The sequence below is a fragment of the Peromyscus californicus genome, unplaced genomic scaffold (genome assembly GCF_007827085.1).
Source record: "Peromyscus californicus insignis strain IS unplaced genomic scaffold, ASM782708v3 Scaffold_14__1_contigs__length_90479793_seg_2, whole genome shotgun sequence".
Classification (NCBI taxonomy): domain Eukaryota; kingdom Metazoa; phylum Chordata; class Mammalia; order Rodentia; family Cricetidae; genus Peromyscus; species Peromyscus californicus.
The window spans coordinates 77,346,964-77,366,881 of record NW_026294436.1 but is presented as its reverse complement, the minus strand read 5'-3'; the positions used below and the strand labels follow the sequence as shown (position 1 = coordinate 77,366,881).

Sequence of the window (19,918 nt, the reverse complement as noted above, 5' to 3'; positions counted from 1 at the left end):
ACAGAGCCCGATGACCAACTTGAGGTATGTGAGAGAGAAAAGATCAATGTTGGCCATACGAAAGTCCGGCACAAACCAGACATACAACTAGAACCAGGGACCAGGACTGTGAGAGGCAGGTTAGTGGGATGGAGATGACATCACTATGGGAAACATCTTATGAAAATCCTTCTGAGTGCTGATCCCTCTTGGTCTGGAGTGACCATGCTGGTGTTTAACCAAAGGTGATGGATGCAGTGCAAGAAAGTCAGTCATGAAGGCAAGTGTGAATCTTGGGAGGCTGAGGCAGGGGGGTTGAAAGTTTGAGGGCTGAATGGTAAGATCTTGTCTTAAAAAAGAAGAAAAGAAAAAAGAAAAGTCTATCCTGAGAAACTGTAGAAGGCGAGAATACAGGGAGAGATGGCAAAACTCGGCAACCTGAGGTAAAAGAAGCATCTCTAGGGAAGACATCTTCTCCTAAAACTCCTCGTTTCTCAAGGAACTGGCTGGATACGAAACTTCCTCCCTACAACCAAATTCCATGGCTTTCTTTGCAGAACTCAAGTTCTTTCATATCTTTTTCATAAAGTATCATTACCAGTCGGCTAGGTAATGACTTTACCCCACTCTGCAGGTCCCAATCACTGGGGATGCAGTGGACATTAGTCAAGTGGCTCCATGAGGCCTTTCTACAGATGAGAAGCCACACTTTACCCATCTCTTTACAACACTGGAAGGTCCAGGTGCTGCTGGGAACTACCCAGCCCACAGATGAACACAGCAAAGCCCCTCTACACTGAGGCTGATCCATTGTCTAGCCCAACACGCTTGCTCTGCTCGCCACTGTACATCAAAAGCTCTACAGAGCAAACAATGGACTGGGCTGGCTCAGAACACCCTTCTCCGTGTCAAGAAAAAGCAAAAGGATTGACCCCAGCCCCAGCAATTATCCAAAGTGCACAGGGGAAAGCGTAGAAGGAATCAAAGCCGCTGGCTCACCCTCTTCCTCAGGTTGTAGGTGAGAATCAGGTTCCGGGAGAAGGAGTGGGAGAAGGCTGTGTAGAACTCGAGCACTTTCTGAAGGGCATCTCTCTTGATCACATGCAGGTCACAGTAGGTCAAGGCCCTAACATTAGCACAGGACTGTGCAAGAGTGGCTTCCTTCCAGAACACATCTCCAAACACGTCTCCTTTCCCTGAGGAGAGAGAGTTGTCATAAGCACAGGGTCAATCAGGAGGGATCTGCAGTCACTGGCAGCCGGCAGGTTGGGCTCAGAGAAAAAAAAGAAGTCATAATTTGAACCCTAATAACATGCAATGCAAGAACTTTTAAGATAGCATATAATTAATGCATGATAAAGCTACCTTTTTGTAAGGTTGATTCTGGTCACCCTTGAAAGCTATCACCTATCCCCATTATTATTATTATTATTATTATTATTATTATTATTATTATTATTTACCATACCCCATTTCCCCCATTAGCACCACTCATAACCTGCAATTACTCTGTGGCTTGTTGTGTACCTTTGCACACAAGAGCTGTGTGCCCCATTCCCCTCAGTGCACAATGCTTTATCTGTTGTGCAGCAATTTCTTCTGAACTGAAATATTCCATCCTGGAGGGAAAGCTGCTTAAGACTTGGGAAGTCTTCAACTCACAAGTCTCAGGAAGTCCCTGAAACTTACCAGATTCACAAGGCTTCTCCCTTCTCAGGGTTATATAAGCAGTAAGGACTGTCAAGAGGAGGGGGCTCTCCAGCCTGTAAGCTGCCTGAAAATCAAGCAGAGAGCTCCAGAGTGACTGCTTTCATTAGTTGTCATCCATGTTGGGATGAGCTTTGGTGGTACATCTGCCTTTGAGCTATAAATGTTTATGTAAGTACTCTTCAGTCATACTCTTGTGATACCTGTAACAAATTCATTTAACACATTGGACTTTGGAGGTATCATTAGTTTGATCTGCCTTCAGTTCTTTCTCTGAGGTAAATACACATTTATTCATGTCTCCCCAGAAACTGTCACATGACATGGTAGGAGCTTGATTGGTACTGAAAGGCAAAGAGGAGTGATGGCAGAAGTGGGCCATGGGTCTACGTCTGTGTGTCTACTTAGATGCATAGATATTCTACAGATGGGGTGTGTGTTTGTGTGTGGACTTTCTCAGCAGCTGAAGAACAAGGGAGGTTGAATCTAGCTGAGACTTCAGTTTTTCCCATACTTGTCCCTGTCCTAAAGGTTAATTTATATCATGCATCCTACCTCTCCTGAAATGTGCTCTTCACCCTTGCTAAATGCCCTCCTGGTGGTATACAATACAGGCAATTGCAACTCTGGCATCTTCTGCCTCTGGCATCCTACAAGTACATTCAGTGAATCAATACAATACTGTAAAATGAATGTTTATATCCAGAATCCATCTGCTGAAACACAAACCCCTAGTGGAACAGCACCAGGAGGGAGCCTTTGGAATACAACTGACATAGGTAAGAGTTGATGATTACTCTCCTGTCTGACCCCAAGGCACCTTCATAAAAGTGCCCCAGAAAATTCTATTGAGCTATTTCTTACTTTTGAAGATACAATAAGAAGTGGGCAGTCTGCAGCTGAAGAAGATCCTCATAAGAACCTGACCATGCTGGACCTCTGACCTTCCAAAACTGTAAGGAAATTCTATTGCCTACATGCCAACCCTGTCCATAGCATCTTGTCATAGCAACCCCAAATAAGACACATAGCAACCTTTATTACCATGTGCTTCTCCACATCCTCTAACTCAGAGATATTCTTTCATAACTATAAATGTTTTAGCCCATGTCTATTGCAAAGCTGAATTTATTCCTGGCATAGTCTCCAGCTATGTGGCTTGATTGTTCATCTTGCTTATAACTTTTCAGAGCAGATAGTCACAACTATGAATTTCCAGGGATCCTGAGGGGAACACACGGGAGGAAGGAGAAAGAAAGAAAGGGTTGGCCAAGCTCCCCAGATCCAGGCACCTTTGGTGCTCAACCAGCAGCTGTTTTCCTGCCAAAGGCAAAGGAAGCAGTTATCACTTCAGCATGGGCTGATGGACTTTCTCTAGTACCAAGGGTCTGTTTCAAGACTATAAGATACTCCACAGTCTTCTCTAAGGAGCTCTTTTCCAAAACAAGCAAATTGTACATGGCTTAGGGACATTACTTCATGGTTCTCTGTGTGTCTGTTGCTCTAACATGAAGGTGGGTTTAAAGATTCAGTGTGAATAGGACATTCATGGGGTAACTTCCAGGTAAACATGTGTGATGTTTAGATCCCCTTCCAAGCTCTAACTTTCATTGTCTGTGATATGGGTAGCTAAGGCAGGGCTAGTGCCAATAGGTAGACACTTTTCTGTGGGATGCTACCTGGCTGCCCTGGAAACAGGCTCTCTCCACGGTGCTCTCCAGCACTGACCTCTGGGAACTCACCTGTACATACATTCTATAGCCTTCCCACACTGTCCACCATGACTCATGTGCCCTTCATATCGACGTAATCTTGTTCTTCTAGAGAACGTGCCTCCTCTGAAGAAACATGGCAAATGTTTGAAAAACCATTGCCACTCGCTCCTTCTGGCAGTGTGGTGGTTATAGTTGTAACTCATTTGAGTAGGTTCAGGGCTAGACTTAGTCATTTAGTCAACACAGTCTGGTAGAAATGACATTTTTGGATTTTGAGGCCAGGTCATAGGAAGCTGACAGCCCAGGTCTCTTAGAATATTCATCCCTGGAAGTCTCTATCTTGAAATCTGATCAGCTTACTGGAGACTGGGCTACAAAAGGGGTCTTGTGAGTGCTCTGGTCCCCTGTCCAGGTCTCATCTGATAGCCACAGCCACCAGTTACATCAATCAGCCTCTGGTTGGTCCAACCCAGTCAGGCTTTTGGGTGAGTACAGGATTAGAAACCACCTGTACACAACCAGCTGAGAAGCACACCATGAGACAAGAATGAGCGTCTTATACCAGGACCCAGCATCAGACACATGAACACACGGATCACAGAGCTCTAGGCTGAGAAATGGCAGAACAGCACCCATCACCCCTGCTCTTGCTGGCACCCCTTGTGTTTTTCTGAAAGAAGGTGATAAGAGAGGGTGAAGACCCTCTCGGAAGGGCAGACTTTCCCACCAGTGAGAAACAAGGAGCATCTTTAGTAGGCTGAATTTCCTGGTTGCACGTTTTGAGCACCGGTGAGAAAGGCAGCATTAATATACACTCTGCAGTTCCTACTGGAGGAAACATGGTATAATTAAGCTGTAACTACTGAGTAGAAGCTGATTGGTAATTTTGTCTATTTCTTATCAAGATTACCTCATTTAAACAAGACCCAATATAGAAGCATTATGCTCCTTTAATGAAATTGGGAGTCATTTTCTAATTATAGAAGAACCCGTAAAGTGAAATAATAGCTCCTCGTGTGCATTTAATAAATGAATTGAGCTGCACAGATTTCATTTATGAACCCTCTCAAGGGGCACATCTCTTGCACAGAACACAGGGACCCTGTGCTGAGGTGGGACACGCAGGAAACAAGTGCCTTGGAGACAGCAGCATCTCATGCTGGGAAGTTTCCCACAGGGATGGGAGTCTTGGTGTCATCATAACATGGGCTAGATTTCCAACCCAAATTCAACCATGTCTAACCCTACTTCCTGTGAAGGCAGCTGCTTTGGTGTAGATGACCTGTGGGTAAGAGTTAAGCATGTGGTCTGCAGGACCCTGGGTGCTTCTAGCAAATGGCCAACTGTTTTAAGTAACTCACAAAAGCTGGCAGGAGCAAAGTGGGGTTTTTAAGGCCTCACAGCTGTGGCACAAATGGCTGGGAAGAGACTTCCCAGGTCAGAGACTGAGAGACAGAAGCCAGGAAAGATACTGTACACCTTCTTCCAGCTGTGAGTGTGACATGACCATACACTCAACAGAAGGCACCTCAGTGTACTGGGCAATCAAACCAGTCAACCAACCAGCTTACCAACCAGAGTGCAGAGTCTGGAACATTAAAGGCTTACTGTGTGACTCACTAGGAACTCCCATTCTAAGTGGATGTTCTGAGCTGGGGGAGAGGAGGAGACGGGAGTGACTGCAGGTACTCTGATTGGAACAAGCCAACCACACCACGGTAACGAATCACCCTAAGCACGCCCTCTGGTGGTTGGGGCTGAAGGACACTTGAACACATAGGGGAGGCAGATCCCAGGTCTGAAGTACACAGGGACACTGCTCAAGAAGAATGGAGACTCTGCAGGTTCAAGGAAGGGCAGAGGCAAAGGGGGCTGGTAGAGAAGGAAGCGGAGGGGACTGCAGGGTCAGCTCAAGAGGTGTTTGGAGTAGGGCCCTGGCAGCATCAAACAGCCTTCCCTGGTGTTAACAGGTTGCAGGGAAGGGGTTGTGATTTGAACCCTGCAGGTCCAGTTCACTCCGACAGCAAGTTTGTCAGGCCAACAGGCATTTCGGGGAGATCTCTGGCTGTTTCCATGACTCTCAATGACATGTTATTTTAAAGACTGTTCACAGGATAGCTTATACCAGCACAGCACAGTTGCACAGCTCAAATACATCAGAAAGAACTCAGCCAGCCATTCATGCATGACTAGAAGAGCTAATAAACCTGTTGGCAGAAAGTCTATGTGACACCTAACTGAGAGGAAATGATAGGCTGGCAGGGCGCTGGGCATCCGGTGACATGCAGCTGCCACCTGTTCTTGTGTACCTGGCTAACCATGTGAGAAGGGGCGCTACAGCCTTGCTGGTCTTCTAACATTTGGGGTTCCTACCAGAGCAGCTGCACCCATATCTTAGACCACTGGGGATCCCTTGTACCAAAGAGAAAACCAGAGCAGTGAGTTCTGTGGACAGGTGACCCTCTAGGGCACCTCCTCACCAGCTTCAGCCTTCCTAGTCTAAAGGCCAAAGCCCCAGCCACGTGAGCCAGTCCCCTTGACCACACTGACCAGCTTCCCTGCCCACTCTGACTGGCCAGAGAGCAGGACAACCTAGAAACTATTATGTGCACCAGCAGCTGCTCTGTGCTTCCTCCCAGAGGGCCACATGCCAGTGGCTTACTCTGGAACACTTGTGTGCTCCTCCACAAGTACTTAGGGCCTCATGCCCCCAGCCTGCCTGAGGCTGCAGGAGAGAGTACGGAAGCTAAATGCTGACATCTTGCACATGTTGCTTCTCTTATCTGCTGGAGAGCTACAAAGCCCTTCTCATCTTCATTGCACAGATAAATGTTGCTGCAGTCTGTGGCCTCTGTTCCATGTGCCACAGCTTACAGAAGTGAGACCATACAGCAGAGACAGACAGACACCCTGCGAATCCCACCACTGGCCTCCTGTCTGAGCTCAAAGCCCATGTTCTGCTTCACCAGCTATTGGAGTTTTGAGCACCTTATCATATTTCTGACCTAGTGAAGAAAGTTGGGACTGGACATGCCCAGGTGACCTTGACTCTGGGGACAAGACTGATTCTCTTCCACTCCCCAGAGGGCATCTATTCCTAGAATTTTGCTGTCATTGTAGTTTTTGTAGGAGAGCTGCATCATGTTCAAACACCAGCTCTTTCCAGTTGGTACAAAAGGGCCCAGTGATGACCTCTGTGTTAGAGATGGGACACTAACCTGGCCAGTGACACATGCACAAACACCCAAAAGGTCACGGACAGGCCACATCTGACTACCAGCTACTCTGTCTTTTCCTCTGCCTCCGCCTCTCCCACAGAGCTCTTAGCTTGACTTCCCACAGGTGGGTTTGCCTCTTGCCATCTCTGTACATAGATCAACCCAACAACTTGGCCTTGTGTTTTATGAGTCAGCGAGGGCCTGACAGCATCTCACGGGGCTGGATGGAATGGTGAGGTAATTTCTGAGGTCAAGGAGTTTGCAATGCAAGAAGGAGGAAACTCATGCATGCATGTCAAGGTGAATAATAACATCACTGCAACACAAGTAATACCAAGATGTCGGGGAGAGTGGGCTAGGCAGGACTACGGAGATCTCAGGAGAAGGTAACAGGGCCGCCTACACAGAAGACAGACAAACATGAAGGACACAGTAGCTCTTGAGAACAGAACAGGTGGGAGTGGACAGAGGTTCTGCTGTGTTCACCAAGCCAAGCTGCTTGGCTGTCTTATTCATCCTTTCCTCACTGTTAAACAGCAGTTCCAACAATCTGTCCCTGCTCTGGCTACTTCCTCCCATGAAACAAAGCACACTCTCTCCATCCCTAAGGATGGAGCAGATCCCACCTTGGGTGGAGTGCGGAGGCTGGTCAGCACTATGATGGGTTTAATTCTGGGGCTCAACACTGGGACTCCTTCTCGGACATGACTATAAACCACATCCCATAATAGCAGTTTCACCTGGAAAGATGGTGTTTGGACTTTGTGATGGTTAATATTGATAGTCAGCCTGGAGAGATCTAGGATCACCAAGGAGAGGAATCTCTGTGAGAAGCTTCCAGACGAGATTAACTGAAGTAGGAAGACCCATCCTGACTAGGGGGTGGGGTCTAGAAAGCCTGTGGAGCAGTCCTCACCTGCTGCTTCCTGGCTGCGGGTGCCATGTGAGCAGCCACCCCAAGGTCCTGCCACACGACTTCCCAGTGTGTCTTGCAGTAAGGAGACAAGTAGCTAATGCGTTGTTGGCCTGCCTTGCTGCATGGTCCTCTCTTGGTTGCACCTCTGTACAGACCCATGCAGCTCCTTCGGTGCCCAAGCCTACCTGTCTGAAACCTCCTGCCCTCCTCTCAAGCTTCTGTAGCCTGGCTCCTCACCCTCAGAGGTCACACACTCATCTCATCACAGTTAACCACAACCCCTCTGCTGCTCAGTCTAAACCATACTCACCCTTCCTCAACATGCTCTGACATGTTGTTTCTGATAAATTCATATATGGCTTAATTGTTGTTCTTTTGTTGTAATTAATTAATTCATTTTTTGTTTTTCTCAGACAGGATTTCTTTGTGTAATGGCTCTCGCTGTCCTGAAACTCGCTTTGTAGACCAGGCTGGCCTTGAACTCCCAGAGATCCATCTGCCTCTGCCTCCTGAGTGCTGGGATTAAAGCCCTGTGCTACCACTGCCCAGGTTATTTTATTTTTTGAGAAATGATCCCTCTATGTGACTCTGGCTGACCTAGAACTGGCTGTGTAGACCAGGCTGTCTTCAAACTCAGCGATCCACTTGTCTCTGCTTCCTAATGCTGGGATTAAAGGTGTATGCTATTATGTCCAGCTCTGGAACTTTTAAAAAGTGTGTGTGTGTGTGTGTGTGTGTGTGTGTGTGTGTGTGTGTGTGTGTGCGTGTGATGCATTCATGTGGGCATATACACAGCACAACATGTGTTGGCTGGGCTATAAAATATTGGTGATCTTACAAACAGTGGCATCTCTGTCCAGTGAAACTTATTCTGTGGCATTTTCATGAGCTGGGTGCCAGACCCTGTCCCCATCCCAGCTCCTCTAACATTTCACTGTCTTGGCCACTCTCCTTGCTCTAGTACTAGTCTCTTCCAGGCTCCTGAACATACTTCACAGGTAATGGTGCTCCCTAGAGCCCTTCTCTGGACCAGGTGATTTCCTCCTCAAACCCCACACCTCTGCTGGAGTAGGGACTTTCCTGGCTTACACCCTGTTTTCATGCATCTGGACCACATTGCCTCCGGGTTTGCCCTCCAAGCTCTGCTCTCTCTTCTGAGTCCAGAATCCTCCCACGGACACTCACTCAGCTCAGATCCACACATATGAGGAATGAATGGGCTCCTCCAAGGTAAGCCCACCACCCTCCTGGATTGTTCACCCTGGTAAAGTCCCTCTTACTCCTTATATAGTAAATGAGCAACTTCTGGCCACTTCATCTACCGAGTATCTCTTGGCTCTATCTCCCTCATTTGAACAGCTATGAAATCAGGTCAGGCCACTCTCACCTCTAGCATCCTCCTTGCTGGTTCCCTGCCTCTGACCTTGGCTCTCTAACTCATTTTCCCAGCAGCTGCCTGGGTGACTTTCCGAAGCTCAAGTGCAATTGTGCCCCTCCTCTATCTAACGCTGGCACTGGCTCCCCATTCCTACTCCATTCAAACTCACCTTACTAGGGCAGAAGGCCCAAGAACTACGCCCCAGGCAAACTGAACTGCTTTTCATTAATAGATGTAGCTCCTAACCCTTGTCAGGGTCATCCCTGCTGCAGATGACAATGTCCCTACTTCCCTTCCCACCCTCTAATTTCCTAGTCTAACCCCAGCCAACTGAATCAGATGGCACTCAGCTCCCACACCACCTTTGCCAGGAAGCCCTCCTTTACTCTCTGTGGCTGGGCAGGCTCAGATGCCTGCTATATGAATTCTCACAGCATCTTGTTCTTAGCACTCTCACAGCTCTTAGCCCTGGCTTATAAGGCATACTGACCTGTCAGCCTCATGAGAGACTGGTCCTTTGGTTCACTGTTGTGTCTCCAGCCCCCAACACCACACCCAGCAAGTTCATGGAAGGTAGGTGAGAGGCACAGAGGGAAGTGGGTATGAAGGGGCTAGGAGGTCCTGGCTGGATCACTGGCGGGATATTTGTTCACACTGTGGGAAAGGCGCCTTGTGGTTGGTTTAATATAGAGCTGAATGACTGCTAGCTAGGCAAGAGAGGTCAGGCCGGACTTCCAGGCAGAGAGAGGAACTCAGGGTTAGAATCTAGGCATGCAGAGATACCAGCGAGATGCAGAGCAAGTTGGATGTACAGAATGGAGGAGAGGTAGAAAGCCATGTGGCAGAGACCTGTTTAACAGAAACATGTTAATTTAAGTTATAAGAGCTATTTGGGAACAAACCTAAGCTAAAGGTCAAGTTTTCATAATTAATAAGAAGTCTTCATGTCATTATTTGGGGGCTGGCAGCCCCAAAGAAAGTCCGACAAGAAAGAGCAATGACTTTGGGAAGATGACTAGACACTGGAACCCGTGTAGAGTCCACATGTCAGCAGCTGCCTTGTCAGCCTGCCTTGCCGACCTGCTCAGAAACGCTCCTTTGCTCAGTGTGATTCAGCTTTCTGCTACGCTGAAACTTCACAGGCAAATTTACAAAGATAAAGTAAAAATGATGCATGATAAAAAATCACCCTGCAAGTGCGGATAGTGAACAGGGGTGGAGGAGGATAATAGCAGAGTGTAAGGAACAAGACGTCACACTATGACAGAGCACTCTTTAAAAGCATAGAGCCCTCAGGCAGTGATGCCCTGTGAAGAAGGCCGGCACACTTGACTGAGTGTAGTTGGAGCAGTGTCTTAGAAGCACCATGATGACTCCCCTTCTGCTCATCACAGCTGTACTAAGGTAAAGTTACTTAGTCAAGTGACTCTCCACAAGTGAGCCGACCCTAGAGCTCCACCAGGAGCAGGCAGAAGTGACCAGGATCCCTGGTAAGGTGAGAACTGAAAATTGACTTTATTTTTTTCCCTACCTGCTTATTTATAAAAGAATGGAAGTGAATTGTAGGAATTATTCAAATATATTTGAAATTTAAAATGATGGTCACCATCAACAACACCTTTGTTAAGATCTTGGTTTGTCTTCCATCTTTCTTTTATGCATACACATATTTTTATGTAGCTAAGGTTACCACATATGTAGTCATGTAGTATATTCTTTCCTTATTTAAAATATCTGAAACATTTTGCATGCTAGTAAAGTGTCTCTGTATATCATAATAATTGCCCTAACTGACTTTAACTTCTGACTGAACCAAGTCCTTTGCCCAGATAATGAAGTTATATAGGAATTTCATTCAGAAAGAACAATTATACTAGATCTAACTTCTCATGTCTTCAGGGGCTGCAACCTAAGTTAAAAAATTACCTAACTGGAAGTAAAGAACCAAGCAATCTATTCCTACCCTCTCTCAATCACATGATGTGGGCCCTACCTGATAGAAATGCTTTGTGTTTTGAAGTTCAGAGTGATTCACATTATGGTTTCTCCCTAGGAGTGTAGATTTGATGTAACTGCTCCAGTTGATGGAGCAGCTAAGTAAGCACTGATGCTTGGGTAGCATCTAGAGACCCTGGAGAACAGCTCCCAACACGTGCTGAGCACAGGCAAAGATGCAATAGTGTGGCAGAAGCACTCATCCCAGAGTCCACCTGGTCCCTGTGCAGGGATGCTTCACAGGGAGAGAAGAGCAGTATGGGAGCCTGCTTCTCCTCATCCTATCTACCAGGGATCTAGGGAGGGTTTGGCTTTGCCATCTCTAAAATAGTGAGGGTTTATCTTGTTGAGGCTACAGAGGTGGATGTAAACCTCTGCTGGATAAGCCATTCCATCCTCACTGTCTGGCCAAGGACAGTTAGAGGGATCTTAGCACATGCAGAGACAAGCCATTTTCTCCTGATTGGACAGTAAAAAGCAAAAGAGTGCTGCCAAGACATCATTTTTAAAAATAAAAAAAAAATCATGTTTAAAATTTACATCCTAACACTGTCTAGGAAATTTCAAATGATGCTGACTTTCTCATGATTGACTTGAAATTTTTTAAAACTATCATCTTGAAAATATCATGTGCTTATTATTTGTGTGTTTGGCATATGAGTACACACACACACACACACACACACATATATACATATATACATGCATGTGTGTATGCATGACTGTAGAGACCAGAGGTCATGTCTAATGTATTCCTCTATTTCTTTCCACCTCATTTTTTGAGACAGCAACCCTGGGGCACACTGACTGGCAAGCCAAGCTGAACACTGAGCCTACACACCCTCCTATCTTTGCCTCTTCAGCTCTAGGATCAGAGGCACATGGACAGCCCTCTGCTTACATGGATGCTGGGATATGAACTCAGCCTTTTGTGCTTACACAAGTTCTTTTAAAGATAGCTTGAAACCCAGACAAATTTAAAAAGAAAACAAAAATCTCCTCCTAACTCACAAACATCTACCCCATCTTTCAGGATGCTCATGGAGTCTCGATTTGGTGTGGTTCTCTCCACATAACTGGGACCACAGTATATTAAAGTAACATTCGACTTAAGAATTTCCAATATCATCTAAAATTCCTTAGAAGCATTCTGAATAGCTACACCCCATTTCTTTAAAATGTTCTCAAACGCTTGGTCATTTAGGAAAAGACATGTAAATTCTGCGATGGCTTTCCTTTCTCCTTCCTATTTGACATTTCTTCTGCTAACTCTTAAATCTCTAACTTGAGATCTGACTTTCCTTCCTGGTTCTGACCCATCTTCTTGTCCTGGTTCCAGGCCCACCTTTCCAAGCAATGCTGGCTGCACCTTGGTGTCAGGTCCTTGGGCCTCTGGATGGACATAACAGATGCTTAGCGTGTTCTCTTTCAAGGCCTCTTCTTCCTCACTTCACATCTCATTGTTCATACTTCTCTCACCCACTTCCCTGATATCAGAATCCCCCTGGGCTCTGTGGTTGTCCCATTACATTCCAGTATTAACATTTACAACCCGAGAGACTCTCTGTCCTAGCTCGTCTTCAATGAAACACTAATTAACAAACGCTTGAGGAGGAAAGGGTTTATCTTGCTTATGTGTCCCTGTGATCACAGTCCAGCATGAAGGGAAGTAAGGAGAGGAACTCAAGGCGTGAGACTGAAAGCAGAGACCATGGAGCAACAACACTGCTTAATGGCTTGTTCCTGTAGCTTGCTCAGCTTGCTTATACATCCAGGACCACCTGCCCAGGGGTGGCACTACCCACAGTGGGCTGGGCCCTCTCACATTAATTATTAATCATGAAAACAAACCATGGACTTACTTAGAGGCTTAGAGGCTTAGAGTTTGACTGAGGCTCCTCTTCCCAGATAACTCTAGCTATGTCAAGTTGACAGAAAGCTACCCAGAACACTCCTCTTCCTCATGGCTCACCTACCTGCACCTCCCCACTAAGTCTGGCAAATTTAGCAAATAAAAATATGTATGTCATTAAAACTGAATTCTAATGAATTAATAATCTTCCTCAAATTGCCTCTTATGCAATCTTTGGGAAAATCTCATGCTAATAATTATTGTTTCTATGAAATTCAAAATGTTCCTGGTGGGCCTTCTCCATTCTTGCTGAGTACACCATAACACTCCTTGTCTCTGTCATCAGCCACAGTGACCTAACAGTTCGCCTGATCCTCTGTCCTACTCATTAGTGCTTTTGGATCACAGCTCTAACTATGTCATACCTCACTTGCCAGTGACTGGTTTCTCACAATGACACAGTACCACCCACAGCAGTCCTGATGCATCATGTAGGTCCTGTGTCTTATCACAGTCCTTCGGGGCTCTTGGTTCTAGCACAGATGCTGGTTTTGAGGTTATATCACCCACCATACTCCCCACGGCTGACCCATGCCCTACCTCACCTGACCACATCTGACTCTACCTTTCTAGCCACCACCAAGGCAGAGATCTCACTGATCTGGAAGTTCCAACCCCCACTGAGGCTTCGGCCCCCACTGAGGCTTCGGTAACTGTCACACCTACAAGGCGGGGCCAAGAGAGGACCCTGAAGACCTGAGATCCGGATGTGCCACTTCTCTTGTTTCCTGGACCCTGGACACTAGAGGTAGACTGAGGAGAGTTCTCCAGAGAACACCACCGGACTGCGCTGCATCTTTCCCAGAACCCGCAACCTACCTATCCCTTCATTTGTAAGTTATGCCACTAAATAAATTTCCCTTTTAACTATGTGGAGTGGCCTTAAAAATTTCACCAATATCTCATGGCCTTATCTGTCAATCACTATGGAAGTTCTCCTACTGAATCATGGAAAATAGTGAAAATGTTGAAAATGAGCAACTTCATCTAGTTGAAGCAAAGTTCATAAAAGGCCCCCTGCTTTGGGGTTTCTGTTTCATTTCCTTCGCCGTGCTCATCACCTTCCTCTACTCCACAGCTAAGGTTGAAGATGTCAAGCCACACGTGAAAAGACAATCAAGGCTTAGTGGCCCTGACAGAGTACGACAGGGCTAGCAAAGCCTTGTGCACACTGAGGCAGGAAACACTGACCTCACAGAAACATCATGGCTGACTCCATTCACACTGGCCTGAACCTGCCACTCACATCCCCTCGCAGTGTCCTGCTGCATTTCTACCCCACGCCCAGCCTACCACACTCTTTGGGGCCTCCCAAGCATTGATTTCTGCCTCCTCTGTGAGCATGTACTTGCCAGCTTGCTCCAGAACTACAGAATGAGCCACCTGTGCTCATTGTCACTAAGCATTTGTCTCAGATCAATATAACATTCCTCTAAGACAAAGGCTTTCTTTCTTTTTTCTGGAGAAGAGAATGCCACCATGATCCTCTATGACAGCAGACGCTGCCTTGATATCCAACCAACAACGATGGCCCAAAGAAGCTCTGTATGCAGGCAAAGGCAAGGTAGCCTTCCAACTCAGCAACAGAGAGATTGTGTCTTTTAAAAAGTTCCTCTGTGAGAAAGCACTAATCTGCGTGCTTAGCAAGGACCTCCATGCGATCCTCAGGCCCCAGGGACAGGACTGGAAAGAGACCTGTGCCTAGTAGGTGAGGCCTGCCCTGCACTTACCCCACACTGTTCTTCCACCCCATCTGTGGGCAGGCTCAGGGTCATCCAGAGATTGAAAATGGTTTCCTCTCTCTAAGAACTGTGCCTGCATCTGCAAGAAGCATCATGCGCCCATCTTCTCTCCCATCATCTTCCCCCATCTCCAGCATCCATGGGAAGTTATTCCCTAGTCCTTACCATCACACTGCACTAGCTGTACCACTCTGCTGCCTCTGAGCCCGGGCTTCCCACCAACCTTCCACCACCTGCCCCTTTCTCTCAGACACCCCTCTTGGCTCCTCTCCATGCCTCTACATGCGTAGAATCAACGTTTTCACACCACTCCCTATCAAAAACTCTCTCTGGAACCCTCATCCCTACAGGAAGAAGTCCAGATGCTTACCCAAGATCATGAGGCCTTTCACAGTCTAGCCTTTGCCTGCTTTCATTATCCTATCACTTTTCTACTTATTTATTTTGCAGTATGGCTACCAAACCCAGGGTATCACAGCACAGAGACTCTCTCCCCAGCCCCTTTGCCTGCTTCCAACTCTACTCTGTCCAGGAAATAGCCCCTGGTACCTTCCATGGCTATGTGCTTGATGTCAAAAGGGACCCAGGTTTAGAAAACAGAGGGGTACACATAGTACAGTCCATGGGCTTAGGAGACATTGGGAGGGAGGCCTTGGGGACTCAGCCAGTTTGGTGGAAACTTCTTGGAGGCCACAATTGTGTCCTCCTTCTGCTCTGAGATACAGCCTGCCCTGAAGACTTCTGTCCCACCTGTTAGAATCTAAGCAAACAAAACAAACAGGACAATCATGATGAAAACGTAAATGAAGCACTGAGATGGGAAACCCATACAACTGATTTAATCCCAGTGAAAGGAGCGCCTACAAACACAGCAGGCCTCAGCCCCGTGGGGAAGGTAGGCTGTAGCTCACTCGTGTTGGTCGGTCACAGAACAGCAACATAACGGACATGCAGATGCAGGCAGAATGCTTGGCAGAAACCAATACCTGTGCTTTTCATTCCATCCGCTTTGAAAAGGATCTCACTGAAAGCTCTAATGAGAGCCAGTGCGATGGGGTAGTAGATAAAGGAACATGTCTGGCAACCTGGGCTCGACCTCTGGGAGCCACAGGGTGGAAGGGAGAGAATCAACTCTGACCTATAGGCACCCCATGGAATGTGCCTCCCACTACACACAAAATAAAGAAATAAATGTACAACTCTGATGAACGAGATGCACATTTTACAGGCTGTCCAATCCCAAGTGATCAGCCCTGGACACATGTATAGATCACCAATGATAAATGGACTTGGTAGGTTGTATATATGTATGCATGTATCTATGTAACAGTAATGATTAAAGAAGAGAACATGAATGTGGGTGGGGGGAATATAGAGGGGGTGGAGCAGGGGAGAGTGATATAGATGCAGGGCTCCTTTATGACAGTCTCAAAAAATATTAATTAAGAGCTTAAAACAATTAATAACCACAGGTAGAGGAGGAATTAGTCTTTACCAGGGATGAGCCCTCAACTGGTCATCGAATACCAAATGGTAAGCCAAGAAATGCATGCACACAGGAAGCACTGAATAGATTCAGTAGGTTCTACTTCTATGTTTATTTGTTTATATGCACATGTAACAACAATGGTTAAAGGCCAAGAACAGGGAGGGTTGGCATGAGAGAAGTAGGAGTGGGAAGAGGAAGTGGGGGATGGTTTAATTAAGTTAAAAATAAATAAATATCACGATAAGGCAAAATGCATATGTGAAAAGCAAAGAGACTAAATTTGAGAAGTCAATGACTTCTAAGGGAATTCCAGAAGGAAATAAGGAGATGTCACAGCAAAATTAAGGCAGAGGAGGGATCATAAGAGAGTCCTACCTAGTATGATCATTGTCTTCATAGGACAGCATGTTTTCAATCAGAGACTGTCGTAACTCATGGGGCCACACTTTCAAATTGTAACCTTTGATCATGTCAGAAATGGGTGTACTAGGTTACCATGCTCATTTTTTTTTTAACCGAAAGAAAACAGACGCTAATAGAAAACATTAGGCTGCGTTTCCCACAGCCCGGTGCACACTGGGTTTTACATGTCACTGTGCATTCTTCAGTCAGCAATGTAATTAGCATTTTATATTGTGGCTGCTGTCACAAAAAGTCTAGAGGGTTTTAGTGAGGGGGATTCTATTTTGGGCACATGCTGAGCCTGCTCAGTTATGAATACTGACCCTTCTTCTTGTTCTTGGATTCTGCACTAAAATTAAACAGAAAATGGGGATGAGATAGTATAACTGAAGAGAGAAACCACATCAGCGGGCTGGAGACTAGAGACTGAGGGCAGGGGCAGCAGAGTTCCAGCTTTTTCTCTACAGCCTCCTGCTTTGGCATTGGCCGAGTCTCCTGCTCAGTGGAACACCGGGCACACAGCACTGCTCAGGAGCTACTCATCCTACAATCCTGCGGGAGCACTCTTCATCTTCTCCATCACAGAGTGGCAGCCTCAAGAGCCTGTCACTCCTCCTGCAGCTCTTGAGGGCTGGGATAAGGTTTAGTTACTATAGTACCCCACTCATGACAGCACCTGTTCAACAATTCTGGGCAAGGCTAAACTAGAGGGCATCAGAGGACAGCGACAGTCTAGTTCTCAGTCCCATTTGATGCCCGAACCCTTTGTAAGAAGAAACTGACTGCAGTTCATTGAGCAAATTACTCTAAGGAGAAAGGAATTTTAAAAAGGTCCAAGTGTGTTTCCAGGGAACAAACAGCTTGGAATGTTGTATGCCTGGCGGCCCAAAGGACAGGTCACTCAAAGAACTTGTCATGTTCTTTTATAGAATAAGAGTCTCCTGGCAAGTTATTTAGGATTGCGAGCCTGGACCTACTTTGGGGGCCCAGTCTGGCTCTTGGGAAGCATAGAAGAGGCTTTTTCTAGCCTGGACATCTTGAGAACAACCAACATTTTGAATTCAAAGCTGCTGAGCTATATTTGAGGTCCAACCACACTGCTAACTGGAGCAGGCAGGATGCCCAGAAGGCTAGATTTGGAGAAGCAGTAAACCAGTCAATCAACCAGGTTATGAGGCTGCTGCCTTGTAAGGCCAGCATCAGCGGGGAGGAGGAGGAGGTGAGGGGTGGTCATTTGCCCTCTTCATCTCTCTTCAAGACTCCTGTCCCTCCATGCCTGAGTCTATAGTGCAGGTGTCTGTGGCAGGGCATTAAAAATCTCTGATCATTATCTTCCCCTCCCCCGCAACCCAATTCCTCATGTTCCCATGATGTCTTGATGGTGTGTGTGTGTGTGTGTGTGTGTGTGTGTGTGTGTGTGTGTATGTATGTTGGGGTCAGGGAGACATCTGTTGCAAGGGAATCTCCCACAAATCTACAAGGATTACCCCAACTAAGACTCCTAACAATAGTGGATAGGTAGCCTGAACTGGCCCTCTCCTGTGCTCAGATTGGTGACTACCCCAATTGTTATCATATAGCCTTCATCCAGTGACTGATGGAAACAGATATAGAGATCCACAGCCAAGCACTGGACCAAGATCAGGGAATCCTGTTGAGGAGAGGAAGGGAAGATTATATGAGCCAGGGGGGTCACAAGGGAACCCACAGAAACAACCAACCTGGGCTCATAGAAGCTCACAGACTCTGGACTGGCAGCTAGGGAGCCTGCGTGGGACAGACCAAGGCCCTCTACAAATGTGTGACAGTTGTGGAGCTTGATCTACCTGTGGGACTCCTAGTGGTGGAAGCAGGGAACCTATTCCTCATACTGGGTTGCCTTGCTCAGCCTTAATACAAGGGGTGGGGAGAGCTTAGTCCTACCTCAACTTGATATGCCATGTTTTGTTGACACCCATGGGAGGCCCATACCTTTCTGAACAGAAACATAGGAGGAGCAGATGGGGGGTGGAGGGAGGAGGGAATGGGAGAAGAGGAGGGAGGGGGAACTGCGGTTGGGATGTAAAATAAATGAATACATTTGATTAATAATAATAATAAATCTCTGAGCATGAACACACAGGTGGATAACACCAGGACTCAGGGTCGATTTCCTGAAGGGTAAATGGTGAGTGATCTGTGGGGAAATTGGTGCAAGAGACCTGACCCCAAAAGGTTACCTCAAATCCAAATTCAAGATTGCTTAGCAGTTTCTCTTAGTCGTGCAAGAATCCTGGCTCATCCAACGCCCTCACTGGTGAATCCTGGCTCATCCAATGCCCTATTGGTGAATCCTGGCTAATCTGATACCCTCATTGGTGAATCCTAGCTCATCCAATGCCCTACTGGTGAATCCTGGCTAATCTGATACCCTCACTGGTGAATCCTGGCTAACCCAATGGCCTCACTGGTGAATTTAAAAGCAAGGACCCCTTCCTTCAGAATGGGTCTTCACTGCTCCTATGTCTGGCTCACAGCCTCAATTCTCTGAGATGAGGAAGCGAGGAACAGCAGGATTGGGCTGTTAGGCCTCATGGGTGCCATGGTACCCAGCGGACAAGACAGACTTTAGCCCCAACCCAGAATCTAAAGGCTCCCCTAGCCATCTGCCAGGACATGCTAAAGGAATATAAATCACCCTTGGATTACCCTGAGCACCTTATAACCAAGAGAAAAGGTTGGCAAGGTACCCAGGAGTGAGAAGGAAGCCATGTTTCAGGTACTCCAAAATCAGACAGGAGGAAATTAGGCTTTAAAAATATCATCTAGAATGAGGGCCAGCCTCCTCATTCTAACATCAGTGTAGCTTCATCTCACCCATCTCAGTTTTCTAAAATCAGTCAGACATTGAACCTAAAACATACATCCACAAATTGCAGCAGAACCAGCCGCGTCCAGGGCCCATGCATTCCATTAGCCCTCAATAGGATTTCAGCCCAAACACTGGGCAGGAGTAGAGAAGTTGCGACCGAAGGATGCTGGGATGGGGCTTCACAAGTCAGGTGGGAGCAGTGTGTCTAAAGCCAAAGGGATGCTGGGATGGGACTCAACTACTATGAAGACATTTCCTTAACCTCACTCAACTCTAACTGTCTCACCTAGAAACTGGGAATAATAAAGCCATTTCGCAGGATTACTGTAAGGGTTAAATGGGGATCCATCTGCACTCCACTGAGCACCAAGCAGATGTCCATAAATGGTGATTACACTGGGCATGGCTTGTGCCTTAGGACGTGCCCACTGAAGAGATATTCTGCAGCTGCCTCAGAAAGTTTCTCTAAGGCCACTGATGGTCAACCTCTCAAATGCCACCATGTCCCCCATGCCCCTGCCCTTCCTCCCACACTCCTCATAGCTATATATGGTGAACTAGCCTCCCTGTTATCCAGTGAGAAATCCTATCACCCCCACCGACTTCTCCCTCTC

At 46.8% G+C, this 19,918-nt stretch overlaps 1 protein-coding gene across 2 annotated transcripts in view; it reads right to left on the bottom strand.

Annotated features, from left to right (window-relative positions):
- Window positions 1–19,918, bottom strand: part of Kcnh1 (potassium voltage-gated channel subfamily H member 1) — a 322,774-nt gene that overhangs the window by 86,181 nt on the left and 216,675 nt on the right. For both annotated transcript variants that reach the window (XM_052738048.1, XM_052738049.1), the window contains exon 10: window positions 979–1,175. In XM_052738048.1, coding sequence (XP_052594008.1) covers window positions 979–1,175 — 197 coding nt within the window. The remainder of the gene's footprint in view (window positions 1–978; window positions 1,176–19,918) is intronic.